The sequence below is a fragment of the Oncorhynchus masou genome, chromosome 3, assembly GCF_036934945.1.
Source record: "Oncorhynchus masou masou isolate Uvic2021 chromosome 3, UVic_Omas_1.1, whole genome shotgun sequence".
NCBI classification, from domain to species: Eukaryota; Metazoa; Chordata; class Actinopteri; order Salmoniformes; family Salmonidae; genus Oncorhynchus; species Oncorhynchus masou.
Window position 1 is genome coordinate 49604106 of NC_088214.1, and position 26640 is coordinate 49630745.

The window sequence follows — 26640 nt, forward strand, 5'->3', positions numbered from 1 at the left end:
TCGTGTATTACGGTGGCATATGAACTAATGGGTTATAGAGCAAACATTGCAATTATCACAACATAGCTTGTAACATGGCTTTAATCCTGGCTTGGCTTCCTCAGTGATCTTACCCACGTACCGCTACTGGGCAATTTTAAGAAATATTTAGTGATGTATTTATCTACAAACTGAAAATGTACAAAACATAAAACACTCAAATAAGCTTTCAATCTAATTGCCTTTTGTAAGTTTGAGGAAACTTGACTTTGCTGTGTAACATAATGTCAAAATTCTCCAATATATCTCATATTTTAATTTTGCAATCTAACAAACTATCCCTGCGGAGGTTTAATAATTTGTATGTAATTATGCGTATAAGTGACGGCAGACAGCACAGAATGTGATGGGATGCTAGGTATCCCTATTTTGCACTTAACCCCTAAACCAGCTCCAGGGGTGCTTCACTGTGGCTGACCCTGGCTTCCAACACCTTGGGGTGTTCGTTGATCCAGCTTTTAGACAGTATACACCTCTGTGTGATTTGGTTTAATCCTCACCTGTCTTTGGTTCCACGGAGAAGTAGGGCTGGCCCTCGAGGATGCTGTAGATCACCCTGGCACTGTTTCCATATGTGGGGTCATCCGCATCTGTTGCCACCACCGTCACCACAGATGTGCCTGTAATGACAAATTATTTGGTCATAAAAACAACTGAAAAGCCTGTTTCACCATTTATTTGTTCTTCAAGCGTTGTAGTTGAACAGACAGGATAATATAGGTAGACAGAGAAATGCTGATCATTTTTTTTGTCGAAGTAGCTGTGGAACCAGGATTTGATACCATGAGGGATCGGATGGATAGTGAACGTGGTGGTGTTATCCACTAGACGAAATGTCACGCCCTGGTCAAAATGTATTATCTTCATTTATTGGGTCAGGCCAGGGTGTGACATGGGTTTATTGTGGTGTGTTTCGTCTTGGGGTTTTGTGGGGTGTATAGCATAGTCTATGGCTGCCTGAGGCGGTTTTCAATCAGAGTCAGGTGATTATCGTTGTCTCTGATTGGGAACCATATTTAGGCATCCATATTCTTTGAGTGTTTCGTGGGTGATTGTTCCTGTGTCTGTGTTTAGTTTCACTAGATAGGCTGTATAGTTTTTTCACGTTTCCGTCTGTTGTTTTCGTACATTTCAGTATTTTCATTGTCTCGTCATTTTCATTAATAAATATGAGTAACCACAACGCTGCATTTTGGTCCGCTCCTCCTTCAACAGAAGAACGTCGTTACACGAAATGCCAAAAGTAGGGTTGTAGTGATAATGTATTGCATGGTGTAGGCTAGAGTTGGTCTTGTGTTTCAATTCAATGTGTTACATTTTTTAAAATTTTACTAGGCAAGTCAGTTAAGAACAAATTCTTATTTTCAATGACGGCCTAGGAACAGTGGGTTAACTGCCTTGTTCAGGGGCAGAACAACATATTTTTTACCTTGTCAGCTTTGGGATTCAATCTAGCAACCTTTCAGTTACTAGTCCAACGCTCTAGCCACTAGGCTACCTGCCGCCCCGCTCTCATTAGCCTGGTTGTGAGGTGTGCTTTGAAAATCAGCGCAAACTTTGTTATTTCAAACTGCTTCAAAACATACCTTTGTGAATATGAAACTTGTGATAAAGCCTGCTTATGTTTAATAAACATTTTGAACATGATCCTAATTAAAGCAGATGGACACTAATAATAGTTGTTTTGTGAATGTATCATTTCCGCCATGCCCTGAATCGGGAAGAACAACAAGTTTCAAGACAGCCCACATGGAAGCTACCACAGACATACAGTACATGCGAGTTTTGATTGCATGCATGTGTTTTTTTCCATTTGCATTGGTATAAACATACTCACACAGTTCCAAGACAAGACACAATATCAGCATATAAAATGTCACCCAATCACTACCTTGGTGGTTCAACTGGCCTTCATTAATTCATCTGCAATTCTTCAGCACAATCAATTCAGTCACAAGGGACCATTTCAGCCAGCTATAGTGGCTACTCAAATGTATTGGTAGAATCTTGAACTCAGTTAAATAAGTTCCCCCCCCGGTCCCTTTCTCCTCATGATTGAGAAGGCCGCCTCCTTTCCCAGTTGTTTATTGGCTTCACAGCCGGCTGCTCTTTCACTATATCTTGGTCAAGGTACAATTCAATGGCTCTCTATGAAGACAAAAGTCTACTTTTCGACGCTTCTTGTATTTTTTCTGGTACTCTTTTTTATGTTTTTGCCCTTTGCCTGCCAATTGTGGCTTTGGACATATTTATTTCATAATGGATACAGAGATGTCACCACTGTGTTACTTTGGTGGCAGTTAAAGGGAAAATTGGGGGAACATATTTGACCTTTACGGTAGAATGTAAAAACATTGACCAAAGTTACTGGAATCTTCAGGAATTTAGGTAATTAACAGAAAATCTATAACAATCTATCGTAACTTTGGTAATTTATACTTGAATGTATAAAAGAGAATGTTGCAAAAGAGAATGTGTTCTCAGTCAATTTACCTGGTAGAATAAGGGTTAAATAAAAATTAAAATACTATAGATATCTCTATCTTAAACTGACAGTGATGGTGATTTGTTTAATGCTAATTAGATTCCCGCTGGTGCGTGGACATCAACTCTATGGGGTAAAAAAAGTTAAGGGCATTGATCAGAAAACCAGTCAGTATCTGGCATAACTACCATTTGCCTCATGCAGTGTGACACATCTCTTTTGCATAGAGTTGATCAGGCTGTTGATTGTGGCCTGTGGAATGTTGTACCACTCCTTTTCAATGGCTTTGCGAGGTTGCTGGATATTGGAGGGAACTGAAACAAGCTGTTGACACGTCGATCCAGAGCATCCCAAACGTGCTCAATAGGTGACATGTAGTTACATCTAGTGAGTATGCAGGCCTTGGAAGAATTGGGACATTTTCAGCTTCCCGGAATTGTGTATAGATCCTTGGGAAATGGGGCCATTCATTATCATCCTGAACTATGAGGTGTTGGCGGCGGATGAATTGTACAACAATGGACCTCAGGATCTTGTCACTGTGTCTCTGTTCATTCAAATTGCCATCGATAAAACGAAACTGTGTTCGTTGTCCGTAGCTTATGCCTTCCCATACCATAACCCCACCGCCACCATGGGGGCACTCTGTTCGGTTCTGCAAACCCACAGTTTCATCAGCTGTCCGGGTGGCTGGTCTCAGATGAACTCGCAGGTGAAGAAGCTGGATGTGGAGGTCCCTGGGCTGGCGTGGTTACACATGGTCAGCAGTTGTAAGGCAGTTACCAAATTCTCAAAAACAACATTGGAGGTGTCTTATGGTAGAGAAATTAACATCCAGTTCTCTGGTAACAGCTCTGGTGGACATTACTGCAGTCAAAATGCCAATTGCACACTCCCTCAAAACTTGAGACATCTGTGGAATTGTGCTGTGTGACAAAACTGCACATTTTAGAGTGCCGTTTTATTGTCCCTAGCACAAGGTGCAGCTGTGTAAGGATCAGGCTGTTTAATAATTTTTTTGATATGCCACACCTGTCAGGTGGATGGATTATCTTGGCAAAGGATAAATGCTCACTTACAAGGATGTCAATGCATTTGTGCAAAGAATTCGAGAGAAATATTTGTTTTATGTGTATTGAACATTTCTGGGATCTTTTTTTTCAGCTCATGAAACATGGGACCAACACTTTACATGTTGCGTTCATATTTTTGTCCAGTGTAGTAAGAAAGTTAAACAAAACGACCTCTATGCTACACAGTGTATGCCTATTGCTTGTCACCCACTATGCATTTTTTGCACCATTCCATAGGACTTCCCATCAGGAAAAACTGGTTGAAATTAGATAACTCCAACTAAAAACAGTTTTTGCTCGGTTTTGCCAGCTGGGTTGATGTCACTTAATGTTACTCACCCACTGGGGACATCTCAGGGACCCTGGCTGAGTAGGGCCCATTCAGGAACTTGGGCTCATTGTCATTAATATCCTGGACCTTGATGACAAACTCGGACTCAGGCTCCACGGGCAGGTTGTTTTCGCGATTCCTGGCCTGAGCCCGGAGTGTGTAGTAAGCCTGCTCCTCGCGATCCAGACGCTTGGTGGCATGGATATCACCAGTGTTCTCGTCAATGGTGAAGATGGAGGTAGCTCCCTGGCCATTGAGCACGTACTTCACCTGCCCTTCACCCTTGTCCACGTCCGAGTGCAGCTACAGGGGTAGAGATGAGGTTATATTACAAAATAAAACAGCTTTATTTTCCATTTGTCACAATGGAAAGTGGTCCTCTGCTCTGCACTCAATAACACATTTTGAGGTTGTGGGAGTCAGATAGTTATTGAGACAATATCAAAGAAGACACTTTACATGTCTTTGTGTTAATAGTTTGAGTTTATTTAATTTTTATAGGGACAGTGCACATTAATCAACGTTTCAGTAAAAGTGCCGGTTTTAGCCAGCCGGCTAATTTTCAACCGCAGTCCCTGGACAGGTTATTGAAAACAATTACAATATAGACAATAGCAACATAGAACAAGCAAGACATAGCATACAGACAGAGCAACATAGGACAAGCAAGACGTAGCATACAGACATAGCAACATAGAATAAAAAGCAGCAAGACAAAATTCATAAAAGCAACAAAGAGTTTCCACACCTCACAAGCTACAGACAACATGGAAAGCGGCAATAGCACTTGAAAATAAAACCAGTGACACTATTGATTTACATCTAAATACATATACATTATATCACATGATGAATTCCTGTTTTCCAGGGTCTGTTGGAAAGCAGACTGAACCGGGTTCTCCTCTAGGATTTTTCCTGTGCTTAGTATTATATTGTTTATTTATTAGTGTTTTATTAGTGTTTGCTGATGACAAGCATACCAATAACATTAAGCAGCCACCACCATTATTGACTCAACAAATTTCAGCTTTTATTTTTAATGAATTAGTAAAAATTCTAAAAAAAAACATAATTCCGCTTTGACATTATGGAGTATTGTGTGTAGGCCAGTGACACAATATCTCAATTTAATCAATTTGAAATTAAGGCGGTAACACAACAAAATATGGAAAAAGTCAAGGGGTGTGTACTTTCTGAAGGCACTGTATATCATTGAACTAATATACACTGCTCAAAAAATAAAGGGAACCCTAAAATAACACATCCTAGATCTGATTAAATATTTTTATTAAATACTTTACATAGTTGAATGTGCTGACAACAAAATCACACAACAAATATCAATGGAAATCAAATGTATCAACCCATGGAGGTCTGGATTTGGAGTCACACTCAAAATTAAAGTGGAAAACCACACTACAGGCTGATCCAACTTTGATGTAATGTCCTTAAAACAAGTCAAAATGAGGCTCAGTAGTGTGTGTGGCCTCCACGTGCCTGTATGACCTCTCGACAACGCCTGGGCATGCTCCTGATGAGGTGGCGGATGGTCTCCTGAGGCATCTCCTCCCAGACCTGGACTAAAGCATCCTCCAACTCCTGGACAGTCTGTGGTGCAACGTGGCGTTGGTGGATGGGGCGAGACATGATGTCCCAGATGTGCTCAATTGGATTCAGGTCTGGGGAACGGGCGGGCCAGTCCATAGCATCAATGCCTTCCTCTTGCATGAACTGCTGACACACTCCAGCCACATGAGGTCTAGCATTGTCTTGCATTAGGAGGAACCCAGGGCCAATCGCACCAGCATATGGTCTCACAAGCGGTCTGAGGATCTCATCTCGGTACCTAATGGCAGTCAGGCTACCTCTGGCGAGCACATGGAGGGCTGTGCGGCCCCCCAAAGAAATGCCACCCCACACCATGACTGACCCATCGCCAAACCGGTCATGCTGGAGGATGTTGCAGGCAGCAGAACAATCTGCACGGCATCTCCAGATTGTCACGTCTGTCAAAATGTGCTCAGTGTGAACCTGCTTTCATCTGTGAAGAGCACAGGGCGCCAGTGGCGAATTTGCCAATCTTGGTGTTCTCTGGCAAATGCCAAATGTCCTGCACGGTGTTGGACTGTAAGCACAACCCCCACCTGTGGACGTCGGGCCCTCATACCACCCTCATGGAGTCTGTTTCTGACCGTTTGAGCAGACACATACACATTTGTGGCCAGCTGGAGGTCATTTTGCAGGGCTCTGGCAGTGCTCCTCCTTGCACAAAGGCGGAAGTAGCGGTCCTGCTGCTGGGTTGTTGCCCTCCTACGGCCTCCTCCACGTCTTCTGATGTCCTGGCCTGTCTCCTGGTAGCGTCTTCATGCTCTGGACACAACGCTGACAGACACAGCAAACCTTCATGCTACAGCTCACATTGATGTGCCATTCTGGATGAGCTGCACTACCTGAGCCACTTGTGTGGGTTGTAGACTCCGTCTCATGCTACCAAACATCAGCCAGGAAGCATAGGAAATGAGAAGTGGTCTGTAGTCACCCCCTGCAGAACCACTCCTTCATTGGGGGTGTTTTGTTAAGTGTCTATAATTACCACCTGTTGTCTATTCCATTTGCACAACAGCATGTGAAATGTATTGTCAATCAGTGTTGCTTCCTAAGTGGACAGTTTGATTTCACAGAAGTGTGATTGACTTGGAGTTACATTGTGTTGTTTAAGTGTTCCCTTTATTTTTTTGAGCAGTGTAGAATAATACTTAGAGACTGTTGACATGATTTGATCTGGTTTAGACATTTTTTACAAGACAGCTGGGAATTGCGTGTTAAGATTAAGTCAAGTTGTTCTGTTCTTCACACACCTCAGTCTTTGCAGAATCAGCACATTTCTGGAACACATGAATACCAACTGGCGTTCTTGGTCAAGGATATCTTGTTAAACATAAAACATCAGTGTACAACACGCTTCACATTTCTCAGGTACCACTCCAGGTGCCCTCGGTTTCGGGGATCTGTTTTCAAGAAAATGTGTTTTTCTGTCATTTCTTATTTATTAGAGGTGGTGTAACATGGAATTGCGTAGTTTATTATTTTTCGCTGTGTACAAACTTCGCTCATTATTACAATGGATTTCATTCAAATACAGCCACTGAATCTCGAGTTATTAAAATGCAAGTATTGGACAACAAGTTTATTTCACATCTGACTCCGTATGTGAAGAAACATAATGCGCCAGGGTTTTTCGTATCTGAATTAAGGAGATTTAGAATCAATGCTATTAATAGAATTTCTTTATGTAAAAACAAAAACATAAGCCTGGGTATCTCTAAAACTGACCATCCTACCGATCCTCATCTTCGGCGAAGTCATTTACAAACTAGCCTCCAACACCCTACTCAATAAATTGGATGCAGTCTATCACAGTGCCATCCGTTTTGTCAGCAAAGCCCCATATACTACATACCACTGCGACCTGTACACTCTCGTTGGCTGGCCCTCGCTTCATACTCGTCGCCAAACCCACTGGCTCCAGGTAATCTACAAGACCCTGCCTGGTATGTCCCCCCTTATCTCAGCTCGCTGGTCACCATAGCAGCACCCACCTGAAGCACGCGCTCCAGCAGGTATATCTCTCTGGTCACCCCCAAAACCAATTATTCCTTTGGCCGCCTCTCCTTCCAGTTCTCTGTTGCCAATGACTGGAACGAACTACAAAATTCTCTGAAACTGGAAACGCTTATCTCCCTCACTAGCTTTAAGCACCAGCTGTCAGAGCAGCTCACAGATTACTGCACCTGTACATAACCCATCTATAATTTAGCCCAAACAACTACCTCTTCCCCTACTGTATTTATTTATTTATTTTGCTCCTTTGCACCCCATTATTTATATTTCTCTTTTGCACATTCTTCAACTGCAAATCTACCATTCCAGTGTTTTACTTGCTATATTGTATTTACTTCGCCACCATGGCCTTTTTTTGCCTTTACCTCCCTTATCTCACCTCATTTGCTCACATCGTATATAGACTTATTTTTCTACTGTATTATTGACTGTATGTTTGTTTTACTCCATGTGTAACTCTGTGTTGTTGTATGTGTCGAACTGCTTTGCTTTATCTTGGCCAGGTCGCAATTGTAAATGAGAACTTGTAAATGAGAACTTGTTCTCAACTTGCCTACTTGGTTAAATAAAGGTGAAATAAATCAAATAAAAAAATAAAATCTTTGGGCTTGTTTTCATTTGTCAATGAAAAAGAATTCTAATACAATACATTCATGACTGTAATATGTGTCTGGCAGTGGAGGCTACTGAGTGGAGGACAGTTCATAATACGGACAGGATGGTTAAATGGAATGGTATCAAACACATTTTTGTTTTGTTTTCATGTGTTTGATATAATTCCATTCACTCCATTCCAGCCATTAAACTCAAATTCAGCCATTATTTTAGAGCCGATCTCCCCTCAGCAACCTTCACTGGTATCTGGAGATTGAAAAGAAATGCTCTATATCATCTCAAACAGGAAATCTATGTTGCCCTTCTCCCTCTCTACCCATCCACCCCCGCTCTTTCTTTCCCTCTGTTTCAAATAGAGAAACACTTTTTCTCTGACTGACTTTATTTAATTTCGGTCTCTTGAGGCAACTGGGTCACAAGCCAGGCTCTTAGCTTTTTCTCCTCTAATATTTAAACCATCCTAATTTTCAAGTCAACCCTCTCCAGACCCAGGAGTATGAAAAGAGAGTTTGTGTTTTGTTCTGTGTTCTGCTCAGTCATCTGTGTATTTACAGTAATGAACCAAGGAGAAAAACACAGAAGTCTATTCCATATCCGCCCTCTTCTCTATAGGCAAAGGCTCGCAGTCCCAATAACAAGACGGTCTCCATGGCACAGCTCAATGCTCTTTTCTAAGTGACTGCCCGCAGCTACTTAAGTTACACTATTTAGAAAAAAAATTCTGCTTTAGTTTCCAGCCATTGTGTTATTTGTTCAAAGTTGCTCAAGGGATGCTAGAGTTGGAATAGGTGAGGACATCAGTTCCGTCAAGGCCAAAATAGCTAGTAGCCATTGAGATATGACCGAAAATATGACATGTTTGCAAGGGTTATAGTTGTGTAAACAAAAACAGGGAATGTACATGTGAAATTACTTAATAATGTGCTTTCAGTACATTTGGAATAAAAATACTAATGTATTTGGGAAGTAAAAATGCTCTCCAGACAAGCTTTTTCAGATGTTCGTGAAAGCAAAGACAGGGTACAATGCATTTTTAACATGTGACAATTCAATTCAATTTGTCTTACAATCAAATGTGTTATTGTGCAATTATTGTATTTCCAACACGTTTTTAAACATATACATTTCGGGGTAGGGAACATGGCTGTGTATTGATGTTGTGTAGAACTCCTTTCTTTTTTTCTCCCCCTCAAGACTTGATCGAGTACAGGTGTACAACTTAGCTTCCCTGTACATTTTCCAATATAAAATATTAATATCACCTGTATTGGCGCAGCAATTCGTCTATAATGTTGCTTGATCGATGGTTAGGCTATTTGCTGGTCAAAATGAGGCTTCAGGAAAAGTAAAAAGCTGCCATATGCCATAAAAAAATATTTTTAACATTTTGTTCAAGACAACCCCTTTTTCTCTTTTCATTTATTGGCTCCACCCCATAGGATAGTATGTCACACCGATGGAAACACACAACAGGCAGTAAAATGTTATGGTTAAAACATAAATAATGACACTTTCAGAGGTTTCTGACTGCTCTAAAATGCAACTTCTGAACACCAGTCATGGATCCTCATTAATTAAAAGATTTCAAATGTAGTAATTTCAATTACATTGCCTTAGATTAGTTATCTTTTTTAAATTTGTTTTTGGTCCCACCCTTCAGCTACCCTCAAACCCTCCCATCTATCTCTGAAAACCATCCTGTTTTGATTTCTAATTGCCATATATTTTTAAACTGTGCTGTAATGTTTCGTAAAAGTTCTGAATCTGTCTATTCTCATAGTTTCTACAGATTGTAAATTAAAGATTAACATTTTTTACCTAAGAATATTATTATATTATTGATTGATTGACTATGGCTTTTCAAGAAAACAAAAGTTTGTGCTTGTCAATATAGAGAATTAAAATCACATCAACTACCCTAACTATGTGTTAGTTTGTGTTTTCAGTGAATTTACCTATATCACAAAGCTCATCTACATTTCCTGCGGCACAGGAAAATTATCTAGCAACAAAAGGGTGATCAAATTAAAATCCTACATAAGTGTGGTAAAGTGGCTAGTTACAAATGTCTCTCAGTTCAGGATATATCCCTTTAGGATGGTCAGGTCCTCAGGATGTTACTTTTACCAATGTCAGAAAAGAGCTGAGCAAACAAAGTCCACACAGAGTATGACCCTTGTGGCTCATGTCTGTCATTCTTCCAAGGCTAGTGGGCATCTCTTACCGCTTCACAGAACAAAAAAAGTGCTAGATATTACAATGTCACATCTGAGGACAATATATTTGCTATCTGCTTAGAAAAAGGCCCACCAGAAATGTATAACAAATGCAAGCTTGAAGTGGCTTAAAGAAAACAGACTAAAGAAACAGCTCATAGAGAACAAACTGGGTACTGAATATAGGCTAAAAGTAGTGTGGGTACAGAAGTTGGTTGATGTCAGACATGCTTTACCCCCAATGCTCTCTTGCTGATGACTGGGATTAATGCAGGTGCATATTTCAGGATAAGGACACCCACTCTTTTTGACTGATGATTGATATGAGGGCATATATTTCTTACTCCAAGTAAAGTGACACAGGATGGTCATAATGCTCCATGACAGTGTCATAAAGAGCATTTTCTACAAGTTATTTAAAATATGATAATATATATATATATATATACATAACTGTAAAGAATTCATTACAACAACAAAGGATTTAAGAAGAAAACTTTCAAATGAAATACATTCTTGCCAGGGAAAAATTCATTTGAATAAATATGGGTTTTGAAAATCTTATATAGGTGTCATAGCCATCCATAAAAAAAATGCAATTTAAGTCACAACAAGTGTAAATATATATGTGTGTGTGTGTGTGTGTGTGTGTGTGTGTGTGTGTGTGTGTGTGTGTGTGTGTGTGTGTGTGTGTGTGTGTGTGTGTGTGTGTACATGTGTCTGTGTGAACGTGTCTGTCTGTGGGTGTTCATGTGTGTGTGTGTATCTATCAAACACAATATATTTCAACAGTGATAAAGGGAGACAAATGAACCTGGCTAACACAAGCCTCCTCGTTTGTCCAATGGCACGTGGCGAACACCAATTATGCCAGCGAGAGTACAAACCCAGCTCGTTTCAGACACGCTAATTTAGTATTCATCCGTTTCACTTCCTGTATCGCAGCTAACCCCACATCTCAACTGGCTCCGTAAATGTCACCCGATGAAGGAATATGGCGTTGTCGTGCCATCTCCCCTGCCGACACACATCAATTATCAGTCTCTGACTGCTTTCTCCCCTCAACGAATGTGCCCGTTCGTCAGCACATAAACCATCCTATCAAATAAGCGGCGTCGAAATGCATGTCATATCCTGAGTGATGGGCTTTGGCCCGAGAGCTGATGGATGCCATGCAGCTCTAATTCAATACTTAAGACTCAATCATCCCTCTTTATTTAAAGGACGTTGTATGGAAAAATGTGGAAAAGTTCAACTTGTTATAAAAAAAAAAATCTATTTCTATGTAATTGCTAAGTATTTACTGAAGTAATATGTAACAATTTTGTAACTGTAGTAATAAGTGTTACTACACTGGTATAAGAGCAACTTAACGTAAAGTGTTACTTATTCTCTCATGTGAGATGTGAAGAGGTTACTGTAAACAACAACCTTATGGTAGGGTACATGTAAGCACGCTAGCTTAGCGAGTATGAAGTTATTTTTGAAACTTAGTGTCCCAGGTCAGGCAGACAGGAATACAATACATATGACCGTGAAAGTAATTAATGTAACAGGCTTTAATAGCAACAATTATGTTATGTGCTTGACTTTGTTGACACACTTATTGTAAGTAGCCGGGATAAGAGCGTCTGCTAAACGACTAATGTGTCAATGTACCCTCATTCCCATCACGGAAGCAAAGCCTTGGTTAGTATTGGAAACAACTTAAAACTGTTCTAACAGAGGTCCTACTGTTATTATAATCACTGGTCGAAGCCCTGTTCAGAAAGGTAACAGGGGAAGTTAATATTAAATTACATTTGACGATGTCTCGGTCTACTTGACTTACATACAATCTCTCCCTTTATAGGAAACAAATAGAGACATGACCAATTGAATAGTCTATCTCCCAAATTAATTTTACAAGAGATCTAACAGAATAACAAAATAGAGCTGTTTTTTAGGGCACTGCTCACTCTTATGCAGGGCAGAACAGTGTAACGGCTGTAGTCAGAAAGATGAGACCAAGGCGCAGTGTTCCTTGAGTTCCACATAATATTTATTGTTGAAGTGAAACTTTTAGACAAAACAAAACAATAAAGAAAGAAAACAACAACCGAACAGCTTCGTAGTGCAACCTACCTGGTCACAAACGAAGAACAAGATCCCACACAGAAGGAGGGAAAAAGCTACCTAAGTATGATTCCCAATCAGAGACAACGATAGACAGCTGTCCCTGATTGAGAACCATACCTGGCCAAACACAAAGAAATAGAAAAGATAGAAACATGAAGATAGAATGCCCACCCAAATCACACCCTGACCAAAATAAAAATAGAGACATAAAAATCGAGTGACAGCTAGACCATTTGCAAAGTTTTGAGATAACTTAGTAATGAGCATTGGAAAGCTGGGAATCAATTGTTGGATTTTGGTCTATGCATCTGAAAAGGGCTGCTGTGTACCAGTCGGAAGGTTTGCCTTCTTATTGGCAGTATTAGGAAACTCTGTCATTCATGAATGGTTTTTATGGATATAAGCCACTTGCTGACTTGGAAGATGAAGTCAAGAGGCTTGGTCCAAAAACAGTCCCTTCGCCACGGAGGCACTTTGTGTAGATCTGAAATAATTTGATAGGCATAAGCAATATGGTAGTAGCTCCATCTTTCCCTTTGATAGTTATAAGTAATACAGTGAAAATTCCATCAAGCCTATCTAGTTCTTTCAGATGTACACATGTTCCTTTGAGGTCATGGGGTGTTTTGTGTGTACAGTCAATAAAACAATAGAAAATACAACTAAATTCGATATAATACAGTTTAAGTCAGACATTTACATACACCTTAGCCAAATACATTTAAACTCAGTTTTTCACAATTCCTGACATTTAACCCAAGTAAAAATTCCCTGTCTTAGGTCAGTTAGGATCACCATTTATTTTAAGAATGTGAAATGTCAGAATAATAGTAGAGAGAATGATTTATTTCATTCCCAGTGGATGAGAAGTTTACATACACTCAATTGGTATTTGGTAGCATTACCTTTAAATTGTTTAACTGGAGTCAAACGTTTAAGGTAGCGTTCCACAAGTTCCCCACAATAAGTTGGGTGAATTTTGGCCCATTACTCCTGACACAGCTGGTGTAAATTTGTTTTTTAACCTTTATTTAACAAGGCAAGTCAGTTAAAGAACTCATTCTTATTTTCAAAGATGGCCTAGGAACAGTTGTTTAACTGCGATGATCAGGGGCAGAATGACAATTTGTACCTTGTCAGCTCAGGGATTCAAACTTGCAACTTTGAGGTTACTAGTCCAACGCTCTAACCACTAGGCTACCCTGCCGCCAAATATAGGCCTCCTTGCTCGCACATGCTTTTTCAGTTCTGCCCACAAATTTTCTACAGGATTATGGTCAGGGCTTTGTGATGGCCACTCCAATACCTTGACTTTGTTGTCCTTAAGTCGTTTTGCCACAACTTTGGAATTATACTTGTGGTCATTGTCCATTTGGAAGACCCATTTGTGGCCAAGCTTTAACTTCCTGACTGATGTCTTGAGATGTTGCTTCAATATAGCCACATAATTTCCCACCTCATGATGCCATCTATTTTGTGAAGTGCACCAGTCCCTCCTGCAGAAAAGCACCCCCACAACATGATGCTGCCACCCCCATGCTTCATGGTTGGGAAGGTGTTCTCCGGCTTGCAAGCCTCCCCCTTTTCCCTACAAACATAACAATGGTCATTATGGCCAGTTCTATTTTTGTTTCATCAGACCAGAGGACAATTCTCCAAAAGGTACGACCTTTGCCACCATGTGCAGTTGCAAACCGTAGTCTAGCTTTTTTATGGCGGTTTTGGAGCAGTGGCTTATTCATTGCTGAGCGGCCTTTCAGGTTATGTCGATATAGGACTCGTTTTACTGTGGATATAAATACTTTGTACCTGTTTTCTCCAGCATCTTCACAAGGTCCTTTGGTGTTGTTCTGGGATTGATTTTCGCACCAAAGTATGTTCATCTTTAGGAGACAGAAGGCGTCTCCTTCCTGAGCGGTATGACTGCTGCATGGTCCCATGGTGTTTATACAGATGCACGTGATACCTTCAGGAGTCTGGAAATTGCTCCCAAGGATGAACCAGACTTGTGGAGTTCTACAATTGTTTTTCTGAGTTCTTAGCTGATTTCTTTTGATTTTCCCTTGATGTCACGCAAAGAGGCACTGAGTTTGAAGATAGGCCTTGAAATACATCCACAGGTACACTACCAATTGACTCAAACAATATCAGAAGCTTCTAAAGCCATGAAATAATTTTCTGGAATTTTCCAAGCCATTGAAAGGCACAGTCAACGTAGTGTATGTAAACTTATCACCCACTGGAATTGTGATACAGTGAATTATAAGTGAAATAATCTGTAAACAATTGTTGGAAAAATGACTTGTGTCATGCACAAAGTAGATGTCCTAACCCACTTGCCAAAACTATAGTTAACAAGACATTTGTGGAAGGGTTGAAAAACAAGTTTTAATGACAACCTAAGTGTATGTAAGGTTCCGCCGTCAACTATATTTCATTGCAAAGTATATGCTTTCCATCAGCACTGTCATGTATTCAAACACAGATCCTGATTCTATTTGTTTGATGCATCTGTGTATACAGCAAGCATCTGAATCCTTTGTGCCTTAGAAATACCCTGGAATATAACTTCTCAGTTTATTGTGTTGTGGAGGAGAGGGACAGAGAGAGAAAGCAAGAGTGAGAAAGCAACCCTGAGAAAGAGTTTCAGACAGAGAGAGAAAGAGAAAGGCCCATAGAAGAAGAAAGAGAGATGGCGAGAAGAAAGAATGCTTCATATTTCAGGGCCTCCTGTCATCGTCTCACTTTGGCTCCCGCTGCCTCCCTCTGCTCTGTGCTCAGGTGGAGGAGAAGCACCACCACATTTAATAATTTATTTTTCTGTCTGTTGGAGAGTCTCTCATCCTTAAAAAGACACGACAGAATTCCTATGGTAATTTTGAATGCCAATATTTGAAAGATCCAATACAATTACCCCAACTCACCACCAGGTTCTTAGCTGACCTGTGTTCAAATACTATTTAAACAATTTCAAATTAAGCTGGGCTTGATTGAGCTTGCCTGATGCAATGGAACTAATAGATTATTCGCAAAACCCTGTCAATTTAGCACCCCAGGCAGGCTAAAGCAACCATTCAAAATCTTTGATTAATTTCTTATAGTATTTCAACCCAGGTCTGGTTTTTTGAGGATCGGAAAGGAATTTGATAGCTTTGGATTGACTCATATGTTTTCAGTCTCATTGCCAGAAACTCCTTTCCCTTTTTAATTAAGTTACATTTTGGGGGGTGAATGAATGAACGCATCAAGAGTGTTAGCTATATAAATGCAAATTGTATTGTATTACTTTGTGGTACTGCTCCATTCAAGAGAAATCGAGAGCTTTTTTCCTTTTATCATCTTCATTAGAATCAGAGATGTCTGCTCATATCGTTTTCAGCACATAAAGAGCTCTGCTGGCTTGAATGAAAAGAGATGTTCATGCCACAGTCACCAGACCATCTACATAATTGTATGAAAGCCAGACTATTCATTTTCTCCATAATTAGTGTGTGTTTGTTTCTGTGTGTGTGTGTGTGTGTGTGTGTGTGTGTGTGTGTGTGTGTGTGTGTGTGTGTGTGTGTGTGTGTGTGTGTGTGTGTGTGTGTGTGTGTGTGTGTGTGTGTGTGTGTGTGTGTGTGTGGTCTCGGTGAGAATAGCTGTTGTGGTGTCGCTTGAACGCGAGCCAGGAGAAAGCACTGGTGATTGCCAACCTGATGACTTTCACCTCCTGCCCTGAAAAATGGCCATGGAGCAGCCCAGAGGCTGGGAGATACAGATTAAAAGCCCTGGAATTGCATTTCATTAATAAACACATATTCAAAATCACACCAAAGAGAATGTACTTCACCTTGGGAGGTGAAGTGCATGTCAGTTTTTTTGGGGCTGCGTGGTAAACAGGAAATGGTAATAGACTGCAGCAGCGGCCCAGTAGATTCAATGACGCTCCTGGCGAACGTTCTCCTCCTCGACTGCAAAGGATCTCCTCCAATTAAACCCGGACTCAAAGGGCTTCTCCTCAGGAGAAATCCGGCAAACAAGGGAAGGGTAGGGGAAAATGTGATTGGCTCAGGCCAGGATGCTGTGGGTCGCTCCATCCCCTTAAAGGGGAATCGTATGGAATGCCGCAATATTTTAGTTCAGGCCTATTGCACTGGAGGCAGTGGACTTAAAGTATCAGTAAATAACTACAACCTCCTCAGCGACTTGAATATTCTCTTGCCATGCTCATACATATCAAACCCTGCTTTGTCTGTCTTATTAAGGCTGCAGCCAGGGTTGGGTAGGTTACTTTCTAAATGTAATCAGTTACAGTTACTAGTTACCTGTACAACATTTTTGAAAGAAAAGCAAAACCCGCAAAACACAAGTCTCAACGTCAACAGTGAAGAGGCGACTCCGGGATGCTGACCTTCTAGGCAGAGTTCCTCTCTCCAGTTTCTGTGTTCTTTTGCCCATATTAATATTTTATTTTTATTGGCCAGTCTTAGATATGGCTTTTTCTTTGCAACTCTGCCTAGAAGGCCAGAATCCTGGAGTCGCCTCTTCACCTTTGAAGTTGAGGCTGGTGTTTTGCGGGTACTATTTAATGAAGCTGCCAGTTGAGGACTTGCGAGGTGTCTGTTTCTCAAACTAGACACCCTAATGTCCATGTCCTCTTGCTCAGTTGTGCACCGGGGTCTCCCACTCCTCTTTCTATTCGGGTTTGAACAAATTTGCTCTGTTCTGTGAAGAGAGTAGTACATATCATTGTACGAGATCTTCAGATTCTTGGCAATTTCTCGCATGGAATAGCCATTATTTCTCAGAACAAAAATAGACTGACTCACAAATGCTGATGCTCCAGATACTCAACTAGTCTAAACAAGGCCAGTTTTATTGCTTCTTTAATCAATATACAGTTTTCAGCTGTGCTAACATAATTGAAAAGGGTTTTCTAATGATCAATTAGCCTTTTAAAAAGATAAACTTGGATTAGCTAACACAACATGCAAATGCGGAGGTGTTGCTAACATTTACGATAGCAAAATTCAATTTATAAAAAAAAATGTTTTCGTCTTTTTAGCTTCTAGTCATGAAATCTACGCAGCCTTACTCAATCACTTTTTATAGCTACTGTTTACAGGCCTCCTGGGCCATAAACAGCGTTCCTCACTGAGTTCTTTCCAGTTTTTAATAATGGATTTAATGGTCCTCTGTGGGATGTTCCAAGTTTTGGATATTTTTATTCTAAAATTGCTAAATTGTTTTTTCCTGCTCATCAATATACACACAATACCCCATAACGACAAAGCAAAAACTGGTTTCGAAATTTTTGCACATTTGTATAAAAAAAACTGTAACATCACATTTACATAAGTATTCAAACTCTTTACTCAGGACTTTGTTGAAGCACCTTTGGCAGTGATTACAGCCTCAAGTCTTCCTGGGTTTGACACTACAAACTTGGCACACCTGTATTTGGGGAGTTTATGCCATTCCTCTGCAGATCCTCTCAAGCTCTGTAAGGTTGGATGGAGAGAGTCGCTGCACAGCTATTTTCCGGTCTCTCCAGAGATGTTCGATCTGGTTCAAGTTCATGCTCTGGCTTGATCACTCAAGGACATTGAGACTTGCCCCAAAGCCACTTTTGGTTTGTCTTGGCTGTGTACTCAGAGTTGATGACCTATTGGATGGTGAACCTTCACCCCAGTCTGAGGTCTGGAGTGCTCTGGGGCAAGTTTTTATCAAGGATCTCTCTGTACTTTGCTCCATTCATCTTTCCTCGATCCTGATGAGTCTCCCAGTCCCTGCGACTGAAAAACATCCCCAAAGCATGATGCTGCCACCACCATGCTTCACCGTAGGGATGGTATTGGCCGGGTGATGAGCGGTGCCTGGGTTCCTCCAGACCTGATGCTTGGCATTCAGGCCAAAGTGTTTAATCTTGGTTTCATCAGACCAGAGAATCTTGTTTCTCATGGTCTGAGAGTGTTTTAGGGGCCTTTTGGCAAACTACAAGTGGGCTATCATGTGCCTTTTACTGAGGAGTGGCTTCCGTCTGGCCAGTCTAACATAAATACCTGAATGGTGAAGTGCTACAGAGATGGTTTTCCTTCTGGAAGGTTATCCCATCTCCACACAGGAACTCTGGAGCTCTGTTAGAATGACCATCGGATTCTTGATCACCTCCCCGACAAAGGCCCTTCTCCCCGATTGCTCAGTTTGGATGAGCGGCCAGCTCTAGGAAGAGTCTTGGTTCTTCCATTAAAGAATGACGGAAGCCAGTGTCTTCTTGGGGACCTTCAATGCTGCAGACATTTTTTGGTACCCTTCCCCAGATCTGTGCCTCAACACAATCCTATCTCGGAGCTCTATGGACAATTCCTTCGACCCCATGGCTTAGTTTTTGCAGATGTGTGCCTTCATTTTCTATGAAAGTATCTCTACTTTTACTTAAGTATGACAATTTAGTACTTTTTCCACCACTGCTAATATGTGCCGAAAAGACTAAGGACACACAAATGGTTACGTTCATGGCTTTGTGGTGGTGTCCTCCCACTTGTCCGCATGATCAAGATTAATTTACGTGTAAGGCAACACTCGGTACATTCACCCCCATGAGAGACACGCGTTCCAACAACATCTCGGATTCCCAAGCGAAAGAGATGTGTTCATCGCTGTATTGTAACAGTTTTGACTTGAGGTTATTATTTATAGGGGTGCCAGGTAGGTTGTGCCTACCAGAGAAAACATTAGTTTCTCCTTTTGGTTTGGGAGGGAATTTTTTTATTTATTTCACCTTTATTTAACCAGGTAGGTTGGTGAGAACAAGTTCTCATTTGCAACTGCGACCTGGCCAAGATAAAGCGTAGCAATTCGACACATAAAACAACAGAGTTACACATGGAATAAACAAAACATACAGTCAATAATACAGTAGAAAAAAAGTCTATATACAGTGAGTGCAAATGAGGTAAGTTAAGGAAATAAATAGCCCATGTTGGCGATGTAATTACAATATAGCAATTAAACACTGGAATGGTAGATTGGCAGAAGATGAATGTGCAGGTAGAGATACTGGGGTGCAAAGGAGCAAAATAAATAAATAAATAGCAGTATGGGGATGAGGTAGGTAGATAGATGGGCTGTTTACAGATAGGCTAAGTACAGGTGCAGTGATCTGTAAACTGCTCTGACAGCTGGTGCTTAAAGCTAGTGAAGGAGATGTGAGTCTCCAGCTTCAGAGATTTTTGCAATTCGTTCCAGTCATGGGCAGCAGAGAACTGGAAGAAAAGATGACCAAAGGAGGAATTGGCTTTGGGAGTGACCAGTGAGATATACCTGCTGGAGCACGTGCTACGAGTGGGTGCTGCTATGGTGACCAGTGAGCTGAGATAAGGCGGGGCTTTACCTAGCAGAGACTTGTAGATAACCTATAGCCAGTGGGTTTGGTGACGAGTATGAAGCGAGGGCCAACCAACGAGAGCGTACATGGCGCAATGGTGGGTAGTGTATGGGGCTTTGGTGACAAAACGGATGGCAATGTGATAGACTGCATCCAGTTTGTTGAGTAGAGTGTTGGAGGCTATTTTATAGATGACATCACCGAAGTCGAGGATCGGTAGGATGGTCAGTTTTACGAGGGTATGTTTGACAGCATGAGTGAAGGATGCTTTGTTGCAATATAGCAAGCCGATTCTAGATGTAATTTTGGATTGGAGATGCTTAATGTGAGTCTGGAAGGAGAGTTTACAGTCTAACCAGACACCCAGGTATTTGTAGTCCACATAGTCCACGTATTCTAAGTCAGAGCCTGAGAAGAGTCCTGTGAAGTGATGCTGGACAGGCGAGCAGGTGCGGGCAGCGATCGATTGAAAAGCATGCATTTAGTTTTACTTGCGTTTAAGAGCAGTTGGAGGCCACGGAAGGAAAGTTGTATGGCATTGAAGCTCGTCTGGAGGTTAGTTAACACAGTGTCCAAGGAGGTGCCAGAAGTATACAGAATGGTGTCGTCTGCGTAGAGGTGGATCAGAGAATCACCAACAGCAAGAGCAACATCATTGATGTATACAGAAAAGAGAGTCAGCCGAGAATTGAACCCTGTGGCACACCCATAGAGACTGTCAGAGGTCCAGGGAGATGGGAATGAGTCTCATCTAGTCAGTCAAATCTAAACCAATACAAAAGGACTTGTGTAAAAGTCAGGACGGAAATAAACTTTTCATAAACCCTTAAAACAACTATTCTTTTGCGTGGGTTGTATTATCAACATACATGATTACACACACATAATAATATAACACAATGAGTTCTGGTTCCTGTACGTCGGGCCTAAAAGTCCAGCCTGGTAAGAGTCCAGCCCGGTAAAGGAGTTCAGGGAACTCAAGTGACCTTAGTCACGCAATGTTTGTCCGTTCCTACAAGTATAACGTACACCCAGTATCAAGTCATACAATCATTATGACAATTATTTTACCACACAACTATAAAGAGTATCAACTCTTACTAAGTCCTCAACTACAACTAACTACATGAATCATCACAGTATACATGACATCAAAACAAATGAAATACCGTATACAAAAAGTTGCAGTCAGACGGTCAGTCAGACAATCCAACAGATCTCCAGCGGAGAAAGGCCACGAAGAACAGAGAGGTGTAGTCCACGGACGCAAAGAGTGGATCCGGTCCGCCAACAGATCTCAAGCGGAGAAAGGCCACAAAGAACAGAGAGGTGTAGTCCACGGACGCAAAGAGTGGATCCTGTCCGCCAACAGATCTCCAGTGGAGGAAGGCCACGAAGAACAGAGAGGTGTAGTCCACGGACGCAAAGAGTGGATCCTGTCCGCCAACAGATCTCCAGTGGAGAAAGACCACGAAGAACGGAAAGGTGTAGTTCACGGACGCAAAGAGTGGATCCGGTCCGCCAACAGATCTCAAGCGGAGAAAGGCCACAAAGAACAGAAAGGTGTAGTCCACGGACGAAAAGAGTGGATCCGGTCCGCCAACAGATCTCCAGCGGAGAAAGACCACGGAGAACAGAGAGGTGTAGTCCACGGACGCAAAGAGTGGATCCGGTCCGCCAACAGATCTCCAGCAGAGAAAGACCACGAAGAACGAAGAGGTGTAGTCCACGGAAGCAAAGAGTGGATCCGATCCTGGGTAAACTCTATTAGACTACAAAACAAACGGAATAGAGAAGTTTCGGAACTGAGGGATGAACACATCCTCATTCACCTCTTCTTCACAACCCCACTTTTGCGCAGCTGATGCTGGCTATTTAATTGGGAATTAAAGGGAAAGCGCCCTATTGGAAGGAGAAGCACTGAAATGGTTCAGAAAAATTCAGGGCTGTCACAGTATGCCCCTGCCATCAACATACAAGATCTGTTTAAATACTGAAAGCATTTGAAAGAGAAAGGAAACTTTCGATCGCAATGAACTGTCAGCGATTATTTGACTAGGTCGAGTATCAAATGAGAGGATGTACACGCTCGCATTCGAGAGGCCTCTTTGATACAATTAGGCAGGGGTCGATAATAGAGTAGTAGAGTAGAGGACAAGTTACAGGACGACAGGCAAGCACAGGGTCAGGTCAGGCAGAGTTCGGTAATCCAGAGGTGGAACAAAGGTACAGGATGGCAGGCCAGCTCAGGTCGGGGACAGGCAGAGTGTTCAGGCGAGCAGGTACCTGGTCAGGACAGGCAAGGGTCAAAAACCAGGAGGACGAGAAAGAGCGACTGGGGAAAATGAGCTGAGACAAACCACTGGTAGGCTTAATGCAAAATGTCTTGATAAACTTGGGAATTCATTTTTCCGTCGATGATAGCAAGCTGTCCAGGCCCTTACGCAGCCCCAAACCATGATGCTCCCCCCTCATACTTTACAGGTGGGATGAGGTTTTGATGTAGGTGTGCAGTGCCTTTTTTTCTCCACACATAGTGTTGTTTGTTCCTTCCAAACAACTCAACTTTAGTGTTTATCTGTACACAAAATATTTTTCCAGAAGCGCTGTGGAACATCCAGGTGCTCTTTTGCAAACTTCAGATGTGCAGCAATGTTTTTTTTGGACAGCAGTGGCTTCTTCCGTGGTTTCCTCCCATGAACACCATTCTTGTTTTAAGTATTGTAGATTCGTCAACAGAGATGTTAGCATGTTCCAGAGATTTATGTAAGTCTTTAGCTGACACTCTGGGATTCTTCTTAACCTCATTGAGCATTCTGCGCTGTGCTCTTGCAGTCATCTTTGCAGGACGGTCACTCCTAGGGAGAAGCATCAGTGCTGAACTTTCTCCATTTATAGACAATGTGTCTTACCGTGGACTGATGAACATCAAGGCTTTTAGAGATATTTTTGTAACCCTTTCCAGCTTTTTGCAAGTCAACAATCCTTAATATTAGGTCTTCTGAGAACTCTTTTGTTCGAGGAATGGTTCACATCAGGCAATGCTTCTTGTGAATAGCAAACTCAAATTTTGTGAGTGTTTTTCATAGGGCAGGGCAGCTCTAACCAACATCTTCAATCTCGTCTCATTGATTTGACTCCAGGTTAGCTGACTCCTGACTCCAATTAGCTTTTGGAAAAGTAATTAGCCTTGGGGTTCACAAACCTTTTTCCAACCTACACTGTGAATGTTTAAATTATGTATTCAATATAGACAAGAAAAATAAACTAATAACACACAAATTATTGTAAGCACACTGTTTGTCTATTGTTGTGACTAAGATAAAGATCAGATCAAATTGTATGACTAATTTATGATCCATCCACTACTCCATCTTGGAGGTGCCCTATCAAAACCTATAATTCTTCTCAGACCTTAAGCAGGAGGCATACGTGGACACCACTGGCCTGTTCAGGAGGCTGCAAAGGTACAGAATGTTCAGATAGAAAGCCCTTTTTTTAAGAACAGACATGATTGTTAAGTAGAATTATAGAATAAAGTAAGCTCTATTTATTTCTATCGGCAACCTTCTGAAGGTTTCATCTCACTAAATAAACCCCTGAAGTAAACATGCAATTGAAAACCATTGTGCTCTTCATGCACTCTTTATTAAAAGGTTTCTACACAAGAGCATCTAATGGAGATGGAAGAAGACCTGAGACACAGAGACTCTCTGAAAGGCAAAATGTTCTCTGTTGCTCCTAAATCCTTCCTGTGAACTCACATCTTTAACAAATGCATAAACAGGTACATAAGTATTGGATAACACAAGTAGCATTTACTCCAGTCATAGTTGGGTCAAGACATTTTGATCATCTTGTACTCAGCATCTTTTCTCCCCTTCACCGAATCCAACAATATTGTGTCCATATTAGGAAAGTCACACATCCGCCGGTTCCCTGTATAAATGCACAGCTGAGAGAGAACCCAGTTGAGAGATAAATTCTTACCTTGCCCACGTAGAGTGGCTCGTCCCCTGTGTACTCCTCCAGCACGAAGAACTGGTTCCACACCCAACTGCGCCTCTGCCTGTGGTGTGCCCCCCCTTCGCAGCTTCTTTGGTATGTCCCGACCGGCGGCAGGGGCACTGAGTTAAAGCTCAGGCCAGAGCAGCCCATCTCCCAAAGTGGTAATAGCAACAAAGCCAAAAGGCTAACCACACTCCACATGGGGGAACAGTTCAGTCTCATCATTACGATACACATTTTTTGGGGTGAAAATGAACTGCGAAAGACTCAAGAAGAAATGTTGTCAACCATCCACAGGGTGAATTTTGGGGTTCAACAGAAGCAACACCACAGTGCAGGTGTCGTTTGTTTAATGAGCAAGTGTATCCTTCAGCAGACAGACGGGGGATAGTTATTGTTGGTTGTCAAGGAGTCAGAAAACGGCTACTGCAGCAGAATGGTCTTCTGAGCACAATGAATAATTGGAGCCTATCAGAAAGAAAGAGAGAGGGTGGAGGGAGAGAAAGGAAGGAAAAGAAGGTGAGGTGGAGAGAGAGATTCAACATTGGATGAAAATTCTCATGCCAAGGCTTACATGTATGATAACAAGCATTCGGGGATAACATGCACCCATTCATTTGTTTCTCCATAGAATTTAGCATTTGTCAATGTAGGATCATTTAACTATTTGATTTTTAATTGTAAGACCCCTCGAAGTATCCCCCCAAAATATAAAACATTTATTTGATTTAAAAAATGTGTGGCCTTACTGCTATTAGCCCATACAAATGCATTGAATAACAAATTCACTACACAGAACAGCAGATAGTCCCACAAACAAATCAAAACAAAATCTGTTCTGAAATGTCTGTCCTAGAGTTATAAGAAAGATCAGGAAATATTTGTAATATTTTTTTTGTATTTTTTGTTGTTGTCGTATTTAATCCCTTATTTTTGGCACTGAACAGTACTTCCATAACATTTTTCAGACGAGTCTTGTGAGGCCTGTGGGCGTGTACGTGTTTGTGAAAGTCTCACGTTTCCACAGAGGGGTCATATTAGCGTACAGCCCAAACTGTTTGGATTCTATAGACAGAAGTTGGCAGATCAGTTGTACTGAATTCAGACGAGTTCTAAGAAGCTTGTGGGGGTCGTAAGAGCAACATGGAGAATACCGTCGTGTTTGCGAGAGTCTCATCTTTCCATAGAGAGGACAAAACAGTTTGGACACTACATACGATTTTGTGAGAAGAGCTCTAGCTCTGTCACCATGCACCGCAGATGCAGAAGTGAGAAACCAGCGAATGCTGTGGATTGAGAAAAATAACTGATATCTCTAGCTAAAATGTACAGATTTTTATGGGGATTTTTTTCTTATGATAATTAGATTTCAGTGGGGACGAGGACTTTGACTCTGTTTTTTACAAACATTTATGTCTGGTATATAGTATCATAACCTAAGAATGAAAGCAATTTTTGTATTTTCTAAAGTCTTGCAACTTTGCCCTCAAGTATGCCAGCTAAGATAGTTAGACAAAATACTTTTACTTGATTAATAGCCTAAAATGGCTTGGTAGCTGGTTATGAGGTTAGACGATTGGGAACCTATTTAGCTGGCTAGCTAAATAATTGCTAGGTGGCTAGTATTATATGGAAACAACAAAACACTTTATAATAATTTATTCATCAAGAAGGAATAAATAGGCTACATAGCTTGATTAAATTAATTTACAAATTTACTTCCTGTGAGTCCTGTCAATCATCGGCAGCTAAAATCAAATCATATGCTGTGTGTCACTCAACACTTTCTATCCTCCTCCACTGATGGCACAGTTTGCACACACTACAATATCTAATGTCCTGCCTAGCATATCTTTCCTAAGTGGTGCACCTTGGAAGGGCATGACACCTCTGTAAGCAATAATAACACAAGTAACACCATGACATAGTTTCTACCGAGATGAATATATTTAAGTTCCGGTAACTACAAAAGGTACCTGAAGTTGGTAAATACTGATGGAATCCACACTGTTTTTCCCTCATTTCAGGTCACAACTTGCAGACTTGTTTAAGTGTTACTGTGCGTTTTGTTGCCAACCTTACTTAGCTACCAGACAGCTTTACGTTTTTTACTTTTTAATTACCATTTATATTTTTAGTTTTTTCCCCACACTCAACTTTTTTTTCATTCAATTTTTTCACTCCAGACGCTTTATCTGGACATGGTTCATCAGGACTTACAACAGCAGAAGCTAAGTAGTAACATTAACATGATGCCTTCTAAATGCAGTCGCTGTACTCATAATATATAGGAGAACGATCACCTTAAGGCGAGGATAGCTGTGCTGCAAGCCCAGCTTCAGACGCAATCATTAGTCAAGGGTAATTTCAGTGTAGAAATGGATGAAAACAGTGTCAAAAGTAAGTACAGATAGTAACGTTGGTACAAATCCCCTCGCACGGTGTCGTGTTCGCCATAATGACGAGACCAAGGGGCAGCGTGAACAGAATATTCTTCTTTATTTACACGAAGAACACTAAACAAACTAACAAAACGACCGTGACGCTATAAACACGAGTGCTGACATGCAACTACACATAGACAATAACCCACCAAACCAAAATGGAAAATGGCAAACTAAATAGGATCCCCAATCAGCGACAACGATAAACAGCTGTCTCTGATTGGGAACCAATTCAGGCCACCAGAGACCTACATTTACCTAGACAATACCAAAACCCATAGGTATACAAAAAACCCTAGACAAGCCAAAAACACACATACCACC

The 26640-nt window shown here is 41.3% G+C and overlaps 1 protein-coding gene across 1 annotated transcript in view; it reads right to left on the bottom strand.

Moving 5' to 3' along the window:
• The window catches only part of LOC135518350 (cadherin-7-like), a 113046-nt gene extending 88949 nt beyond the window's left edge, over positions 1-24097 (bottom strand). The window contains exons 1-3 of the mRNA XM_064943468.1: positions 23855-24097; positions 3937-4231; positions 540-659 (exon numbers count right to left, since the gene is read on the bottom strand). Coding sequence (XP_064799540.1) covers positions 540-659; positions 3937-4231; positions 23855-24097 — 658 coding nt within the window. The remainder of the gene's footprint in view (positions 1-539; positions 660-3936; positions 4232-23854) is intronic.
• Between the last annotated feature and the right edge of the window lie 2543 nt (positions 24098-26640).